The following is an 18,568-nucleotide window of genomic DNA, read 5'->3' on the forward strand; positions in this document are numbered from 1 at the left end:
ACGTAGTTATATTTAGGACTAGATCGTCGTTAAGAAGTGCAGTAACTGCATTACGCATGTTACGTGACAAATAAACGACATGTGCTTTGTCTGTCTTTATACTTCCTCGTTCAAGATTACATCGTGTAATAGTGTGTGTGTTGTTATCAGAGCTTCTCCGTGCTTTGTTGACATAGCCGGGCCGGCCGAGTGTGCCTTTTAGTGCACGTTAGTACATGTGAGCGTGCACGTCAGTACATGTGAGCGTGCCCCTCGTGCTAGCTTATGGCCACTGCTCTGCACTAGCACTAGCAGCCACCCTCTGCCCCCCCCCCCCCCCTCTCAGGTAAACACTGTTTTTGGAGTTTTTATACTGTTTCATATTATGCACCTTTAACTAATCCCCTGCACACTGCATTTTATGCCAAATGTCACTCAAATAAAAGTAAAATAGTTTATTTCTTGGGGACTATTTTCATCTGCGGATTAATCCACATTTGGTGCGCTAGTGAGTATTTGGGGCAGCAGGAGGAATGAAGTCAAAATATACTACCGTGTGTGTGTGTGTGTGTGTGTGTGTGTGTGTGTGTGTGTGTGTGTGTTTATGGTAATGAAGGAACATGTCACCCAGAGCAACAGTGCGACTCGTTTTCAATCATTTGCAGACAACAATAAAGCTCTATGGCAATAAGATATATCAGGATTTGATACACACACACACACACACACACACACACACACACACACACACACACACACACACACACACACACACACACAAGTTGTTAATATGAAAATGATAGAATAGTCACTAGACTTATCTTTCAAAACAGTTTCCTCCCCTTGGTTGCCTGAAACACTACAGACAAATGTCAGCGGTAATATAAATATTTTGGTAGTTATAGCTTGAAATGCCAAAACACTGCTGTGGTCCTTATAACACCAATGTTATTTATGTTTCCGCACATAACGCATGTTCAGTAAAACCGCCTGCCTGCATCCATAATGCTCACTCCTGCTTCTTTTCATGTGACCGAATTATTCAAGTGTGCAGGTTTTGATGTGAATATGTGCGTGTTTATGTTCCCACACAGAGAGTGTGGTGAGCGGGAGGATAATGGCACTGACCCCCTTTTGTTGTCATCCCTGATAAATGGAAGTTTAATGGTTGAATCTCAGGAGCAGTTCGTGGTTTGGTTTCGGTGATTTCATGGGATTTTGTGTCTTGCAAAGACTTGCAACACTGTTTGAAAGCTCCTTTTGCATTTTTGTATTTTTAGAACATTAGCAAAAAGTGTTTCAAGTCCCAAGTTGGCTCTGAGTTTTACCTTAATGCGTCTGCAGCCTGCTTGACAACGAGCCAACATGGACTTGAAACTACTTTTTGCTGATGTTATACATTAGAACATTTAAAGGGAGGGTAAGTCCTTGGCAGACATAATTCACAGCGCGTTCATCACTGATTTGTTGACATTAAGAATAGCTTGTCTGAGCTATTTAATTAACCCAAAGGAGACTTGGTTCCTTGCTCACAGGATTTAGTTGGTTTTTTTTTATGTAGAAAAAGAACAATTTCTGCTTCTTTTTGTGATTTTGTTTTCTCTGCATGCATGAGTAAGTCTGGATGACGACACTGTCAGGACATCTTCCAGCTTCTCCCTCCTTTTGTTTACGCAACCCAACAGGTGCGAAACAGACCTGAGAAAAGCTTTCTTTTCTCCTCCGACATCAGATAACAAACCTCACTCATTCCTCATTTCCGACAGACGGGACACCAAACGTCCTCAGCATACTTCGACCATCACTCCGATCTCTGCTTTTTGTGTTTTGTATTTTTTTTTTTTTTTTTTTTTTTTTTTTTTATCAAGTAAAGCAAACAACAGCGCGGCCTTGTTTGAGTTTGCTTTTGTTCTCCTTGAAGCAGGTCAAGCAGACTAAAACTATCTTATTTACTGCTGCAGCCTTTAAGCGCCGGGTTTATCTCCATTCACATTACAAACAGCAAACCGCTAAGGGCACGTTTAGCTAATAGGACAGCACACATTGATTCTCTTCTTTGCTCATATCTAAAATGTTAATCAATACCCCGAGAGCTTGTGGCTGGTCTTCAGAGGAATGTGCAGCAGCGAGCTGATCAACAGTCTCCACAGTTTTCCCTCGATGCTGGTGTTGAATGGATGACTGAATGGATGCTCTTCTGGGGAACTGCACAGCTGAAGGGTTTTGTTGTAAAAAAAAGAAAAAAAAGAAACAACAACAACGTGTCAAAGAAAAGGAGCACAGTTTGTATTTTCACCATGAGGAGAAACGTGAAAGAGAGTAAACAACTAGAATCTATATGCAAAGGCTTTCGGTCTTAAACCACAATGTTGCATCAACATTCAAACGTCTGCTACGTTTCCTCCTCTTTGTCTTTTCTACAGCAGATATCCCTGTTTCTCTTTTTTACTACATTACCAGTACCTTTATTACCTACAGCTGAAAGTAAAAACATGGTACAACAAAAAGGAAAATACTAATTGATGATGGATAGTACATTTTTCCTTAATGCCCTTTCTTGCAAATCATAACAGTCTTACTGACTGAATATTTTAGAGATGCTGAATAATGAACGATAAATGATAACGGAAACGCTTTATTATTCTCAGAATGGAAATCTTCTTTTCCCGTAGAATTATATAATAATGCAATCTGGGCTATTATTACACTTTCAACTAAATCAACCAGCAGCCTGTACTCCATTGCTTTGCAGGGAGTTCAATTTAAAAATAAGTGCAATTAATTGTTTTCATCCATTATAATAGTTTGGTCTGTAAAACATCAGAAAATAGTGAAAAATGGCCGTCACAATCTCCAAGTTGACACATTTAGATTGCTTGTTTTGTCTGATTAACAGTTGAAAACCCAAATATATTAAGATATTAAAGGGATAGCTAGAGAAACAAACAGGTCTAGAGGCACAGAAACAAAGCAATATGCTGCTGTGGACGGAGGCGGCCGCAAAACATACCGTACCCACCTGAAGAAAAGAAATCAATTTGAGTGCAATATTTAGCACTTATTTTCCACTTTACCTTGCAGTCAGACAGAACTCTCCGTAGCAGAACTCAAGCCTTTATATCGCGGTGTTATTCACCACATACAAGTCACACAATAATACACACTAACAGATCGAGGCAGCGGTAGACCAGCAACTCCTGTGTTCTGTGAGGTAAAACAACAGTGACTTTTGAAGAGAACATAGATACCGGCTATCGTTCCCCATTGAAGATGGGTGAGCCTTTCTTTTAGGTGGCTAAAACACATTTTGCCCAACTTCAAATTTTCCGAACTATCCCTTTAAGACTAAAATGAGCAAATATTTTCCTTTGAGAAGCAGGAATTATTACATTTTTTTTGCATTCTTTCTTGAAACAAGAGTCTACAGCTAAGCTAGCCGCTCCTTGAGACTGTACTTACGTTGAGCTAAATGCTAACATCAGCATGCTAACAGGCTCATTTAACAACGCTAACATGCTGATGATTAACTGCTGTACCGTTAATCATATTCACCATTTTAATTTAGCGAGTTAGCATTCAAACATATGCTAATTAGTTTAGCTGAGGCTGATGGGAAAGTCAGTAGTTTCGCAGGTATTTGTTCATGAACCAAAACTATTGGAAAAATAGATGATTGACGAGATGATGGCACTAGATGAAAAGTCAGAGGATCAATGAATTTCAAGCCAATTCATCCAATAGTTGTTGAGACCTTTAAAAAACAAAAACAAATGCTAATCTCATGATGACTCCAGGGGAAGTGAGTATGATTTATCCTCTGGGGACTATGAATGTCCATCATAATTCTTTGCTGCTCAGCTTTGGTCAGTAGTGTATTGTTTTAGCTCTAAACATCAAAGCTGTCCATGTTTTCAGTAGGAAGCCCTGGGTGATGAAGTCATCTCTCTCTCTCTCTCTCTCTGTGCCTCTGCTGAGATACAGATGGTCTGCTTCTGCTTGTTGCTCCTGAAAATGATCCATCTTGTAATCCGTCCATTAATGGCAATCATGAACGGCAGGTGAACGGTAGGCTTCAGTAAGCGTGCAACACAGACAGCTGGATAGAGTAAATGTTTGGAGGGGAGGCGGAGCTGGGATGTTTACTTGTTTGTGCAGGCTGCTGCTCAACTGGAGCCAAATCTTCCTGGACACAATTACAAAAAAAACAAAAACGCCCGCGGTTTCGGTTACCGGGACACAAAAAAAAAAAGACAGAAATGAGGCTTTCTTTGTGGTGCAACTGGGACGCTTGTACAGTATGGGGGGGGGGGGGGGGGGGGGGGGGTGTAAACAAGAGTGTAGATTTGCTTTTTGAAGCCACTGAGGAGGCCGCGGTCCATGTGCACGTCTGAATGATGATTAACTGTAATTACCTAACGGTACCTGGCCTGCATGCCAGGAGGCAGCCCGAGATTAATGGGGCTCTGCTGAAAACGGAACAAAAGCTCACATTTCCGAGGTAATGAATCGCTCTGGTACTGAGGCGTATTCACATGGTGCGCCCAGGCCCCCGGGGAGGTTCATTACAACGGGAGGAATGGATGGATCCTCTGCTGCATTTTCAAACGGGGGGGAAAGCAAGCAGGCGAGCAGGAGGAAGTCTTAAATCGTCCCAGACATCCTGGTTACTGCGCGGCCTCTAGAACCAGAAAAGAGATAAACAGCCTCCTCAGTGCTTCCTAAATGGGTGGTAAACACTACAAAGCAAACCGCCTTGTTTGCCTTGTGTCACTAGTACACAAGGTGTTTAAACAATAAAGCTCGGTGCTGCAAAACCGCTTCAGTAATGAAGACAAATTTGACTACGCTGACGCCGTAGCAGTGAGTGACAACAATCGTCGGTGAATCATATTTTTCACGTCCATTCATAAACGCAGAAGACTCGAACCGAGCCGGCCTGCCACTCAGCATTATCTGTATTAAAGGAAGCAGGTTTCATTTGTAGAGGAAGCACGCACTTTGGTAAAGCCTGGAGGGCAAGGTTTTATTACAAGTGTCTCCCGTTATAAATTACAGGCCAAGGAATAACCCGCAGATTAATGGTGACATTATTTAGTTTGGTGTTGTGGGGGTCATTTTGAGAAATGAACGACACGAAACGTCACCGGACAATGTGCGAAAGAGGCCCCGTGTGAGATTTAGCATTAAGAGTTCTGCAGGAATGAACACGGGGTGATGTATGGAAGTGGGCATCAATTATTGGAAGTCAAACTCCTTGAGGCAACAATGAGAGGATTTACGAGGCCGTGGCATTTTTTCATGCCCTTGAACATGTTACCTCCAGATACGTCGGTCGATAGCGGGATGAAATACAGCCCGACTGGAGGTTTTAATGATTACAACACACACAGGCCACATATTTCTTGGCCCATTAAGCCACGTAAATACTTGAAGGAAACACAGGTCGGGGCATGCCCAGCTCCACATGACAGTGTGTTCAGCGGTGCCTTGAGAAAGCCAACGGCCTTTTTTTTTTTTCTTCTGTTTACAAGCCTCTAATCATGTTAATGACACTTTGCTCCCATGTAGGCCATTTCTCAATCGATCACAGAGACAAAGAGCAAAATAAAGTAACAACACTTAGATACTGTGCCTGTGCACGTCTGAAGGAGATGGAAGAGGAGCCAGATTCAACCTTTAAACTGCCATTCATCAGGCAAGACGACAAAGGGAGTCGACGCCATTATCCTCCCTGTCACCCTACAGTCTGTCGGGGGAAACATAAAAGTGCACATATACACAAAAAAAACCCCGCACTCTTTAATAATGATGTAAAGAAAATCAACAGGAGTGTACATTATGGATGCACAGTTTTAATTGAACATTGAAACATGAAAACAAGGACGTTACAAGGACCATACCAGTGTTTTTGTGTTAACTACACACAGTAATCATCATATCACTTTGTTAATGTTAAATGTTTTAACAGTTTTATCTGGTGATATTTTATATTTTTCTTTTTGTCAACAAATCCCATGAAAAGACTAAAATCAACAAACTAACTAAGTAAATAAATATCTTATTCCTCTGTGCCATAGAGCTCCATTGTTATTAAAAACACACAGTCTGACATTTTAGAGAGCGCTGCACTCTGCTTTCTTGTTCCTTGTCAAAACCTCAAGCCTACATTACCCACAATGCAACCCGGCCACGGACAGTTTGGTTGAAGATTCTGTTGCGTTATGCTAGCAGCTATTGTACTACTGTAGCCCCGGGCTGCTAGCTTGAGATGAGGTCGAGCTACAGCGGTCTGGTAACCTCTCTCATTCATTTCTCAACTTGTAGTCTTTAGTCTTAACAGCGCTGACTCAAGTGACATCACTCGAGGCTCACTCTGGAGCCACAAAAGGCATCGTAACATAGTAGTGCTCCCCACATTTTGACTCACGCACTGTAAATACTCACCGCGCACCGAATGTGTATTAATCCACCGCTGAAAATAGTCCCCAGTTTGCTGAAAACTACAGTGGCCAGCTGTTTTAGGAAATACCTGAGCCTTTTTTTTTTAAATGAAAGTATAATGTATAGATTTACGTGTTTTGAAGGAACCAGTAGGACTTGAAAAGACGGGACAAAGAAGCAGCAGAGAGGTCAGAGACGGACTACTGCGTCGTTGGTTTGGGCCTTTTCATGGAGGGATTTGTTGACAACGAGAACTTTGAGTTTTTAACAGTTAAAATAAATCACATTCAAAACCTGTAACACAACTTCAACACGACAGTAGAGTACAGCTGTGCATCAAATCATCTCGGTGACGTGAACACGTCTGTATTGGTGAAGTAGTTGGTATTAATCTCCTGAAGGTCTTTCTTTCTGTGGGCGTTCAACAGCAGATTATCAGAGATGACAAAAGACTTTTCTCCGGCTCATTTCTCAGCGATAGACGCTCCACAAGCAGCAGCGACAGTGTGGACAAAAGACGAGACGTTCCTTTATCGCCCCTAGATGACCCTGATGCAAATGAGGGAAATGAAAGCGAGCAATCAATTCCCTAATTGGGTTTGCGCTATTTTAACTTGTTAAGGGGGCCTCTGTCTAGATTAAAAGGGAAGGTCAATTTCTCATTGTGACAATTACTGTATTCATTTCACATGTGCAACAAAGGAATCCAGCACAGAGACGACACGGCGGTGAACCAGATGCCTCCCCATTGTGCGAGACCACCACCACAACATCTTGTTGACGCAATAGTTTGCAGACGCAATAGTTTGGTCCAAAGTTGTGTATTTACATTTCAGAATAAAGAATAGGACGGGTCACTTCTTAAAATTAGATTATTGGTCATCTTGGCATTTTTTTTTTTAAAGAGATTTTTGACATAATTTCCAGTGGAAACGAAGCAAATCTCACTTCTTCAAATGTAAATACTGACAAAAATTCAGGATTTTGCTGATGAAGAAATTGTAACAGTGTCTTTTCATACATGTTAAAAAAAATGTATGAAGTTTGGTGTTGACAAAGACGACATATAACTGTAAATATTGCCTAATAATTGAAGTTTAAGTTGGAAAAAAACACCCTTAAGTATTGTGTTTCCAGATTTGAATAAGAAAAGCTCATCTCTTTGTTATTACATTTGATTAGCAGCATTAAGTAACAACCCTGTAACTGTAGGATTTAGATTTAAACGTTGCTAAAACTCGACTGTTCAAGACAGAGCAGTGCAGGCTGACATCTATCTCCTGTTGCTCACGCTCAGGAAGCTGAATAAATAAATACGTTTTAGGGGATTTTAAACTGCTAAGAAAATACTCCCGCAAGCATTAGTTGTAAAGAAAGCAAAATAAAAGCTCTGTTGCTCCACAATGCACACACTGCTACGTTTGAAGTGTCACTCCCTGCTGGGAAGGTCCTATAGTTCGAGCCGAGCGGCTGCAGAGCTGCAGTGGAGCAGTTATTTTGGCTTCCTGAGAAACAAATCAGACGGTTGATATACAGCGTGAGTCAGCTACTCCCTCATGTCACATCAATAGTTTAGTTACCAGCGGGGAGAAACCAAAGAATTAGAATAAAAATTAGATTACGTATCCCTGCGCTAAAAGCAATGCACTCAATTACCCTGACTCAAAACTTCTCTAGAGGGGTTATTCTGCTGCATAGCCATATATCAAAAGCAAGAAAAAAAGGAGTGGGAGAGCAACATGTCATGTCTGTTTCTGTGTTTTTCTTGTTCTCCTGTTGGGAGGGAAGAGAGATCTGTTGAAAGCTCTGCAAACCACGCGGCCTTTTAACAAGATGCACTTAATCTTCCCGGTGTTTGCTTTAGTTAAGTAAGGGATCGGCTTTGTCCGGCATGTTGATGATCGCCAGCCTCTTATCGCTCTTTATCTGCATTTGAACAGGTTTCAAAGCCAAGCGGACCAATACGATTAAATATAGACCCGTGTTTTGCGAGTCGGTAATGTCCCAGTGCTTTCTATGGGTTCAACCGGAGTTCATGTTGTTAGTGTTACCGGCCTTTCATGCTCTCAAATCTCACACAGATCAGAAGGGCTTTGTGAGGTATGCCACCATCAGCCAATTAATGCCCACGAGTACAGCTGCTCTGCCTGTAAGGTCAAGACTAAGCACTTTTCACGGCTTAATGCCTCTTTTTTTTTTTTTTTTCCCACTGCTTCTACCTCTTCTTTTTTGTTATTATTCAGCTCTTTGGGAACATTTTGTAATTCACACCCCAAACGTTACATAACGGGGGTCACAGAAGTGACCGTGAACTGCCCGAGTCACATAACAAACCTGCTGTGCTTTAGGGTAGAGGGATCTACACACACACACACACACACACACACACACACACACACACACACACACACACACACACACACACACACACACACACTAACAGGGGAAGAGACACGCTCTGGGAGATTGAAGGGAGGCATTTTAGGCTTAGAAGAATCTCGCTTCAGATAAAATCTCAGGGACAAAAGTTACTTTTCAGGCGTTTAACTGGCTCTTTACTCTAACTCAGGCTGACCTGAGACGAGAGCTTCTCACTCAAGGACACTGCAACAGGATCCACAGCTGCTGCTGCAGGGATTAATCTGGAGACGTTTTAGTGGTGGGCTTCCTCCGACCTCATAGCGATATCCTAAATGACATGCTTTATCTTCAGCCTTGTGCAGCTTATCGCCTTCCACCTGCACCAAGTCTTTGGTCTTGTTCCGTGTTTATTATTGTATGGCAAGACATCGACACTCTTAAAGTTGAGGCTTTTATTCCCTCTGGGCTGATCCATGAGCAACTGCAGCAATGGTGCAACTAAAAAAGGCACTTATTTGTTTGTGTCCAAACATCACTGAAACATTATCCTCCAACAGACGTGGCGTTACACATTTTAAACATAAAGTACAGAACTCAATGCCCCAGAAATAGATTTACAGAGAGTAACTTAACATGGCGCGTTAAATGTGCCGACAGCAAAACTACTCATCAATCACAGCCTTTTAAAATGAAAGCAGAATAGTTTGCAGCCCTAGAGGGCTAAAAGGTAGCAGCGCCACCTAGTGGTGACTGACAAATCAGCAGAAAAAAGCTGTTGTTTTTTTTAAAAACAAAAGCTACAAAAGTAAAAATCAAGTGTTTTAACATAATCTTCAAAACAGATTAGATGATCTAAAAGAATCCCTGACAAAATCCTTTAGCAAAGGAATGCTCAAAGCACATTAATCATTATTAAAATGCAGTAGTATAACGTCGTTTGATGCGTCCTTTATATTTCTACAACAATGGTGCAAACATTTTCAAAAATGCAAAAGAATCTAAAAACACAATTAGTCTTTTTTTTTTTTTTTTAAACCAAAAGCCAAGAGGACTTAGAGGCGACTAGAAGCAGCTCACTACTTTGGCACCACCACTGTGTCAAATGTCAAAAAGGAAACAATGCATGCTTTTCATTTCTGATTTCCTACATGTTGGTACTTCCCAGTTTCCTGGTGAATTTGTCCTTGTCGATGTTCCTGTGCTCTGGGACATGTCGGAAGGTGCAGTCCTGCCTGGTGCAGCCCGTGGTCCTCCAGAAGAAGCACTCCTTCTTGTACGGGCTGCAGCGGGGGAAACACAATGTCAGTTCTAGAGTTTAAACTGCGTCCGTGGAATGACAGGCTTCCTTTGCACCTCTAAAGAATGGTCACAAATAAGCAGAATAACCTATATGAACAAAGACAATCTAATACTCGTTTTATGCTTTTCACCATTATTGAATCCAATGCAGATGTGGGGGTAAAATATCCTTCTTACAGCTTCTGTGTTTTAAACTTTTAAGAACAATTTCTCCCGTCTGAAGATAAGGAAAATATGAACTTGTAAGCAAAGTGTCCGATGGAGAACGAAGGCGTGTTCTCACCTGAGGCGTGTAAAGGGGTCAGAGGCAGCCGATTTGGGCAAACCCAGTCCAGTGAAGAACTTGTTGGGATATCGCACAGCGAGTGGAGCGCCCTCTACCACCATTCCCTGAAGAGGAAACACACGTTTAAAATGTAGCGCAACAAAACTCCACAGCTTAGAATAGAAGACGAGAAACCGAAACTACCGGTGGGATTCACGTCAGAGTTGGATTTGTGTGATGGGAAAATAACGCGGCTGTTTTAGAGAAGCAGACAGACTTTGAACCATGAATAACTTCACGGATTTAAAGTCTGCTTCTCTAAAACAGTCGCATCATTTTCACAGAGCTGCGGTTGTTAGTCACTGCTTTAACAACACGCAATCAAAAATAAGGTTCCTCCAAATTTCCAACTTCCTGCTCAGTTGTGAATACAGAGATCCTAACATATGTTCTGATTTACTTCTAACAGGAACATTTTACATTTGCCTGTGAGTATAAATCATCGTGTCTTTTTAGGATCTTTATTTTGTGGCTCCAGCTGAAGATTTGGGTCAATGTTAGATGTAACAGAAGGATGGAAGACAACGTGCTTTTCCACCAAGTCATCCCATTCTAAATAAAGATCGTTTACAACAAATGTCACAAATGACACAAGCTTATTCTACTATTTTAACAGCTGCAAGTGGCTCAAGATAGTCACATCAGCTGAACGCCAAAAAGCGTTTCATATGTAAACAGATACATACGTTGATACACTGGATGGCTCGGTCACAGTCCTCTTTCCTGGTGTAGTTCACGAAGGCACACTGGTGTTCCAGCAGCATCTTGATGCTGCAGACCGTCCCGGCTCTGAGAGAGAGAGAAGAGCAGCGAGCTTTAACATCCCCACAAGGCGATTCGCTTCACAGCTCGGAGTCAATGATGGGGAATACAGTCAACGCGTCACTTCAGCAGCAATACATAAATAAGCTCAGAGTCGACACATTCGAGCCTTCTGGTGGTCAAAACCCTCAATAGTTCAGCATATTGTGATTTTCTGTCTTATCTAAAAGTATTAATGGAATCTAAATGAAATGCTAAAATGAGAGCAATCCAGAAACTCAAACTGCACCAGCTAAATATCTACAAATGTGGATGTTATTTTAACTTTATTATTTGTATTCTGCATTCTCCATTCTTCTTCTGGAGGCGTGGAGGAGATACTTTACCTGCTGAAGAGCTCGTGGAGCGTCGAGTAGGTGACAGCAGGAGCCAAGGATCCGACCCAAATGGAGAAAATGTCTCTTTACACAGAACAGAAGAGATTAAACTATTTAGAATTATGTTGGAAAAACCCTTTAACCAAATCTGTGACCGCTCCACATTAACGTCTGTTCTTGCTCAATGGTGCAACATTTGTTTCGTAAATGTAAAATCACTAATTGACATCCTGTTAAATACTTCCTGTTTGCAAAAGACATAAATATACTGCCTTAAATGTAGGAAGACAACATTTTTCTGACTTTTCTTTTGCTCTGTAAAATTGTTAATAGTATTACCTTTTGACTTTCATAAAGGAAACAATCTGAGAGACATATGCAGCCTGTGGTGAGGGGTCACAAATAGGATTCCAGAACAACTGCATTAGGTTTGTGAAAACTACTTATTAATAATATGCCGTCTTACTGTTTCGCAGAATTCTTTGAATGAGGCGTCGGAGACTGCGATTTCGATCTTCTCTGGACAAAAGAGTCGGAGTCTTTGACCTGCTGCATTCTGGGACGATTCGTTTGCAGGACAAACTCCCACTCTCCCTCGTCGTAGTTTTCTTCCAACACCACTGGTTGGTCCGTTTTGTCCCAACTGGCACCGGCATCTGAAGAGAGCCAACAAAGCCTGTTCAAACACCAGAACACCACCGAAGACGCGGGGTCACACGTCTCTCCAACTCTTGAGGAACAGTTTGGGAAACGTTTACCTCCGGGACCCGCGTTGCTTTCATCACCAAACAGAGCTTCGACAGCCTGCTCTAACGTGGCGTGTGTTTTCAAGGCCTCCGAGCTCTGGCCCCAGGTGAATCCCATTTCCTAAAATGGACGAACAGAGACAGCCTGGTGATACCAGCATACGGACGTTTAAAGGAAAAGGACCAGTGTGTTCGGATCTGGCGGCATCTCGTGGTGAGAATGCAGATCACAACTGACTAAAACCTCTCCCGTGTGCCAAGCGTGTAGGAGAACTACACAAACTAGAGCAGGTGTTTGGTTTGTCCCTTCTAGGCTACTGTAGAAACATGGCGTACGGCTCCGTTGACGATCCCGATGTAGATACAACCGGCTCAATCTAAGGTAATGTAAACATTACATTTCTCATTTTCAGTTGATTGTACACTAAAGAAAACATACTTAATCATATAATATTCCATGTCTGCCAAAGATCCCCCTAAAAGCTACACACTGGTCCTTTAAAGCCACGGACGACAGATTCTGACAAAATGCATCCAATTCAAAACTTTTGGTCTTAGCCCATATTATCCATCTATCCTGTGTCATCTGGTGGGCTATGTAGTGTTTCCTGACGTCGCCATTTGGAGCCAACATCATGCAAAATGACTATTAATAACTTTCATACGAGCTTTGGACGCTCTCAGGAGGTTGTGACGTTTTTCTACTGCTTCTTCTCAGCCACTGATGGTCTATATTGTGCCTTTTTTTTTTTTTAAGCCTTTGTAAACTGTTGTAAACATGGGCTTCTCCTACCATGAGGTGCAAGGTCTGCGCTCGTTTCAGCTCCTGCATGGCTTCAGCGCTCGAACTTTCCAGCTCCAACACTTCCTTATAGATCAGCGAGGCCTCGTAGTATCTCTGGAGAAGAAGAGGGGAAATTTAAAATTCTTAAAGCAAAACAAAAGCACATTAGCTTTTAGTTACACCTTTAGATTTTATGTAAATAGAACATTACGTAAGTGGAAGGATCTCAGTGAGAGCAGGGTTAACTGGATACAGGAGCAGTCGTTTACCTTGAGCCCACAGAGAGCTTTCCCTTTCCTAAATAAACCTTTTATCCAGTTTGGCTCCATGGAGAGCGCTAGATCAGCATCCCTGAGAGCGTTTTCATACTGCTGCATTCTTTCATAACACAGGGACCGATTTCCAAATAACCTGAAACGGAGTAAACGTAATTCTTAGTAATTATTAGTCACTGCTCCTGCGTGGAAACATGGAAGTCTGAAGTCAATTCAAAGTCCGTGTGCTTACTTAAATTCCTTTGGGTTGTATTTAATGGCGTCGGTGAAGCATTTCACGGCCGCCTCGTACTGTCCGGAGGCAGCCAAACGATTTCCTAAACCTGGAGGGAAGAGAGAGAGAGAGAGAGAGAGAGAGAGAGAGAGAGAGAGAGAGAGAGAGAGAGGTTGTGTCTGCTTCAGTACTTTCATGTGTTTGCTTTTGTCAAAGTCTCAGTGATGTGAATGTAAAATATTACCCACCAGCCAGCTCTCTGCTTCTTTTGGCCAACTCTTCTGCAGTGGGGTCCAAGATTTTCTGTTAACGTTAAGAGTGAGTCTGTGAAGTATTTCAGCACTACAGGATGTAGCTTTCTGTCGATTATCAAAGTTATGGTTTTAAGGCCCAACTAGTTATTATTTGACCACATTAAATAAAGATAGTCAGACATTAATAGGAAAAAAAGCTTTCCCAGGCTGATCATTTCAAATCTTCTTGTATAGTATTATCTATTTTTATAAAGTGACCAATACAACATCAGAAAACATAAATAACTTTATTAAGATTATGCCTTAAAGACATGTGAACGTGTCCCCACCTCTTTATTGGGTTCATGTTTCTCTTCCTTCTTCTTATGAACTTCAGGTTTCTCCACAACTTTTTGCATTTCCTCGTTGGACTGCGCAATTTCCAGTAATTTCGATTTTTTCTTTTTTTTTTCTCTCGCAGGTCTCTCATTACACGGTTCGTTGGCCACCAATTTTGTTGTAGAAGAATATGAATTATCTAAATCCAAATCCTGCAGAAAATAATTAAATACAAAAAGGTTTAACATCTTGAGCCGAAGTGCCTTAAACTTGCATTCTCTCTAATGTCCATCAGGGGGCGACTCCTAGTCTATGAGAAAATGACTCTACTTCTCTCTTGATTCTTTACCTCAGTAAATATTTGGTTGTATTTTGCTCCACCTTCTTGTGACACTTCTGGTTGCAAAAAACCAAGATGGCGACGGCCAAAATGTCAATCACGAGGCTTTAAAGCTGTAGTCCACAAACACTTCTTGTATACAGTCTATGGGTGTAACACAACAGACCAGTCTATGTCTTTGTGACACCGTCATCTTCCTATCAATTACTGGTGAGTCATTATGTCTGCACTAGCCTGAAAATAATTGGTGTACACACACACACACACACACACACACACACACACACACACACACACACACACACACACACACACACACACACACACACACACACTCTCTAGTTTCAAGAAATGTAAAAATCTCCACGAACCTTTTGCTCCCCATCCTCTGTTTTATTAATCTCTGCAAGATCTTCTTCTTCTTTATTATTAGCACTTTTCTCATCACATCCAGCTGCCTCCGTTCCATTTTGTGTTTGACCAGATTCAGGAGAATCATTTGCTTCTGCATTACTTTCAATTACAAGATTTTCTGCCGGATTTTCCGAGGAGTCTGACTTCCCTTGTTCTTCTTCCTGAAATGAAAAAGAGAAAAACAAGACCACAAGTGGTTTTTAAAAAGGCCTTACTGTGTGGATTTTCTCTCCAGACTATGTGTGTATTTGTTGTAACATCAGTTAAACAAGACTTACAGCTAAAATGTCTTTTACTGCATTCTTCTTTTCTAACCGCTTCTTTTCTTTTTTACGCTGCAACAGAAAGACGAAATGTGCCGTGAGCGACTTTCAAAGAAAAACAACACTCAAAATGTGAAATCCTAATAATTATGACACTGACCAATTTCTTACGCTTGTTCTTCTCTGTTTTATCTTTACGTCGTTCCTCTTCTTCTATCAGTTCCTTTGCATGTTTATCAGCCTCCTGAAAAAAGAAAAGGCAAATAAATCAAATAAATTCAAAGCGTCTGAGAATGAAACTAGTACATGAATTTACATGAAAACATGAAAGTACACGAGTCAGTCAGAACGTTGTATTTACAACCCAGGGATAGATAATGAAGTGAACTGTAAGGTTTCACTTTCAAAGAAGTGATACAGAAGTGTAAATACCTCGTCGGTGAGTTGTTTTATTCGGGGATGTGGTTCTAAATGCTTGTAAGCAGCAGTGTGTGCATAAACGTGACGATCATCTTCATCTTCGTCAGCATCGTAGTCGTCGTCAGAATACACGATGTCGTCCTCCAGTTCTCCCTCAAAGGTCCTCAAAAAATCTAAACCTGGGAGATACGATGACGATCATCATCAACTTGCATGAAACCACGAAAAAAATGATTTCGGTCGCAGTCTGGAGCCCTGTAAGGTTACCCATAATCCTTTGCAAACAGCTCAATAGAAAACAGATGAACAGTACAGAACAGTTAAATATTAAACAGGATGCAATCTGCAGCTCACTGACAACAAGACCAATTATGAGGGTGTGTTAGGCTCACCTTGGTCTCTAAACTGGACTCCTGCTGACTCATGACAATATTGTATAATATGTAATTACATAGGCGAGATATTGTAGCTCTAAAACCAATGTTGAGCCGAAACAAGAAGAGAAGGATGAATGGGTTGGCAGCTCTGAGAGTTCCGATACAAGCTCTGCTTCTGTGTTCTGCTGTAATGAGCTAATGCCGATCTTATTCAGGTGTTCATTATTAAATGATTGATTGAAAAGGGACATATGCATCTTATGTTACCTAAACTGTTACAGCCGTCAGCCTGTCTAACAGTCAACATCTCTGAGACTAAAATCAACTAAATGTACTTGTCTTATCCCCACCGTCACTTAGAAATAACCTGTCAGAGAAAAAAAAACCTTTACCTAATAATCCAGAGGTAAAGACATCCAGGATAGAGCCTGCAGAGCGACGTCCATTTATGAAATCTACCACGGATTCCTGATGAAGAGAGAAATCAAGCGACTTTAAATGCATCCATTAATGTGTCCATGCTGCAGCCACACAAACACCCGTCTACTGTGCACAAATATGAACTACATACTGCTAAAAGTAACGTACTTTGTAACCTTTCAGTCATTTTTTGTGCCTGATATCTCTGGTAGCTCAGACTCAAACTACTAAGTTGTAGGTATAACTGGTGGCATGTTACCAACAGTACACTTAAAAAAATAGGACAGACCTGTTATGCCACAATAATAACAACATCACAATATACAGGTTTCCAGCTGCTTGACTCATACTCACGTGCGTGCGCATCAGTCTCGAGTTCTCTCGCATTCTGGCGATAGGAGCACCACCTGGAAAAAAAAAAGGTAAAATACATAAACATACATGGTTTTATTAAACGTATGCCTTTGACGTCACGAAGCAGAAGTCTGTGGTTACGTCACCAAACGACACATCATTAGCCAGCTAGCTCGTAAGCTAACAGTTCTCAGTAACAGTTAAATGAAACTTAACTACCAAAATGACAATTTAATCTCACCTTTAACGATGTCCTTCTTTTTAGGCATGATTTAATCAAATGTATTTGAGGTGGTTTTCCTGCGGCTGTTACGGACGTTGTATTATTTAAGGTTATTTGTATCTTTCTCGTTGAAGGTATATTTTATAGAGTTACCACTGTTATCTTCTTGTTTCCGTGTTTGATACAGAGAGTTTTTATTGCCCTGGCTTTAACCTTTAAGGCTGCTTCCCGCCTCCAAGAGGCTCCAATCAAATTGTAACGATGTCTTTCAGGGGCCCTGATTGGATGTTGGGGCTGTCAATCATTGTAAAGTAGGCGGAGTAGAGTAATGCCTTAGAGTCAGACAGAGGGCAAAAAACTCCCTTTTCAACGCTCTGCGAATGTGTTGTCATGATGCCACAACTAATGTATAATATATACTATAAAGTAGTATAAATTAAATATAACTATTAAAACAACATGTATGTAAAGTGCTGTACACATCTTTAATATAATATATTATATATACAAATATTTGTTATTGTGGATTTTTTACTTTTTTACTTAGTTAATGTTCTTTACTGTTTTATTGCTTATTTACTTATTTGTAATACTTGTTTCGATATTTTTTTTTTTTTTTTTTTTTTTTTACTATGTCTCTTGTTTGAACTGTCCACTATGCTGCTGTTATCCTGTAAATGTCCCAGCTGTGGGACTAATAAAGGATTATCCTATTTTATCTATCTTGTCTTATTTAATGCAATTAATCAGATAACCAAAACCAGTTGACATGCACAGACCTTTGGGTCTGGGGCTCCAGGGCAGTTGCCCGCCTATGTCTCTAGATTTACATGGTGCATATTCTTAGACAAATTTGTGTTTAACCAAATAGGACATTCTTATTAAAATGAAGGCATGAAACATCACTGCAGACCACTCTGGAGACAACCTGTTTCATCTACAAAACTACAGAACAATGTGCGTCACAGCAACCAGACACAAGAGCAGTTTTTTCCCCATAGGCCGTCATTGACGAACAGTTAAAATCAGTCATACACTGTCAGTAACCCTCTAACAAAAACATATCCACTGCTGCCATTATACATTATAAGTTTACATTTTTTAAATGCACAATTTGTTTAAAATGAACATATCATTTGTCAATGTCAATATTATTCCTACACACTGTATGTATTTAATAATCTTTACATGTACACACTGTGCATAATCATCCATTAATTATTCATGGTGCTTTATATAATATATATATATATATATATATACATATATATATATATATATATACATATATATATATATATATATATATATACATATATATATATATATATATATATATACATATATATATATATATATATATATATATACACATATATATATATATATATATATATATATATATATACTGTATATATATATCATTTTATTTTCAGTACTTGTGTACATAACAGTCCTTTCCTTGTCCTAGGTGTTAAGTCTAATTTTAAGTCTGATTCTTATTCTGATGAGATTGTATAATACCTCCTATTTTGTTGGTAAGTCAGTGTATTTCACCAGCAGCCAAAAATATATTATTTTGTGCAATACACTACAAAATATACATATATAATGTGTGCTGT

At 40.4% G+C, this 18,568-nt stretch overlaps 1 protein-coding gene across 1 annotated transcript; it reads right to left on the reverse strand.

Annotated features, from left to right (window-relative positions):
- Positions 1-5,815: 5,815 nt before the first annotated feature.
- LOC137877630 (RNA polymerase II-associated protein 3-like) lies at positions 5,816-17,140 on the reverse strand. Its single transcript, XM_068717641.1, has 18 exons — positions 16,965-17,140; positions 16,724-16,776; positions 16,342-16,417; positions 15,585-15,751; positions 15,313-15,396; positions 15,168-15,224; positions 14,847-15,050; positions 14,147-14,347; positions 13,812-13,866; positions 13,582-13,672; positions 13,344-13,485; positions 13,084-13,188; positions 12,303-12,411; positions 12,011-12,200; positions 11,554-11,628; positions 11,092-11,194; positions 10,364-10,470; positions 5,816-10,061 (listed from the first exon to the last, which is right to left on the reverse strand). The coding sequence occupies exons 1-18, from the start codon at positions 16,990-16,992 to the stop codon at positions 9,926-9,928; spliced, it is 1,983 nt and encodes a 660-aa protein (XP_068573742.1). The 5' UTR covers positions 16,993-17,140; the 3' UTR covers positions 5,816-9,925.
- Between the last annotated feature and the right edge of the window lie 1,428 nt (positions 17,141-18,568).

The sequence above is a fragment of the Cebidichthys violaceus genome, unplaced genomic scaffold, assembly GCF_023349555.1.
Source record: "Cebidichthys violaceus isolate CVI_PGR_0920_01 unplaced genomic scaffold, fCebVio1.0.p SCAF_22, whole genome shotgun sequence".
Classification (NCBI taxonomy): domain Eukaryota; kingdom Metazoa; phylum Chordata; class Actinopteri; order Perciformes; family Stichaeidae; genus Cebidichthys; species Cebidichthys violaceus.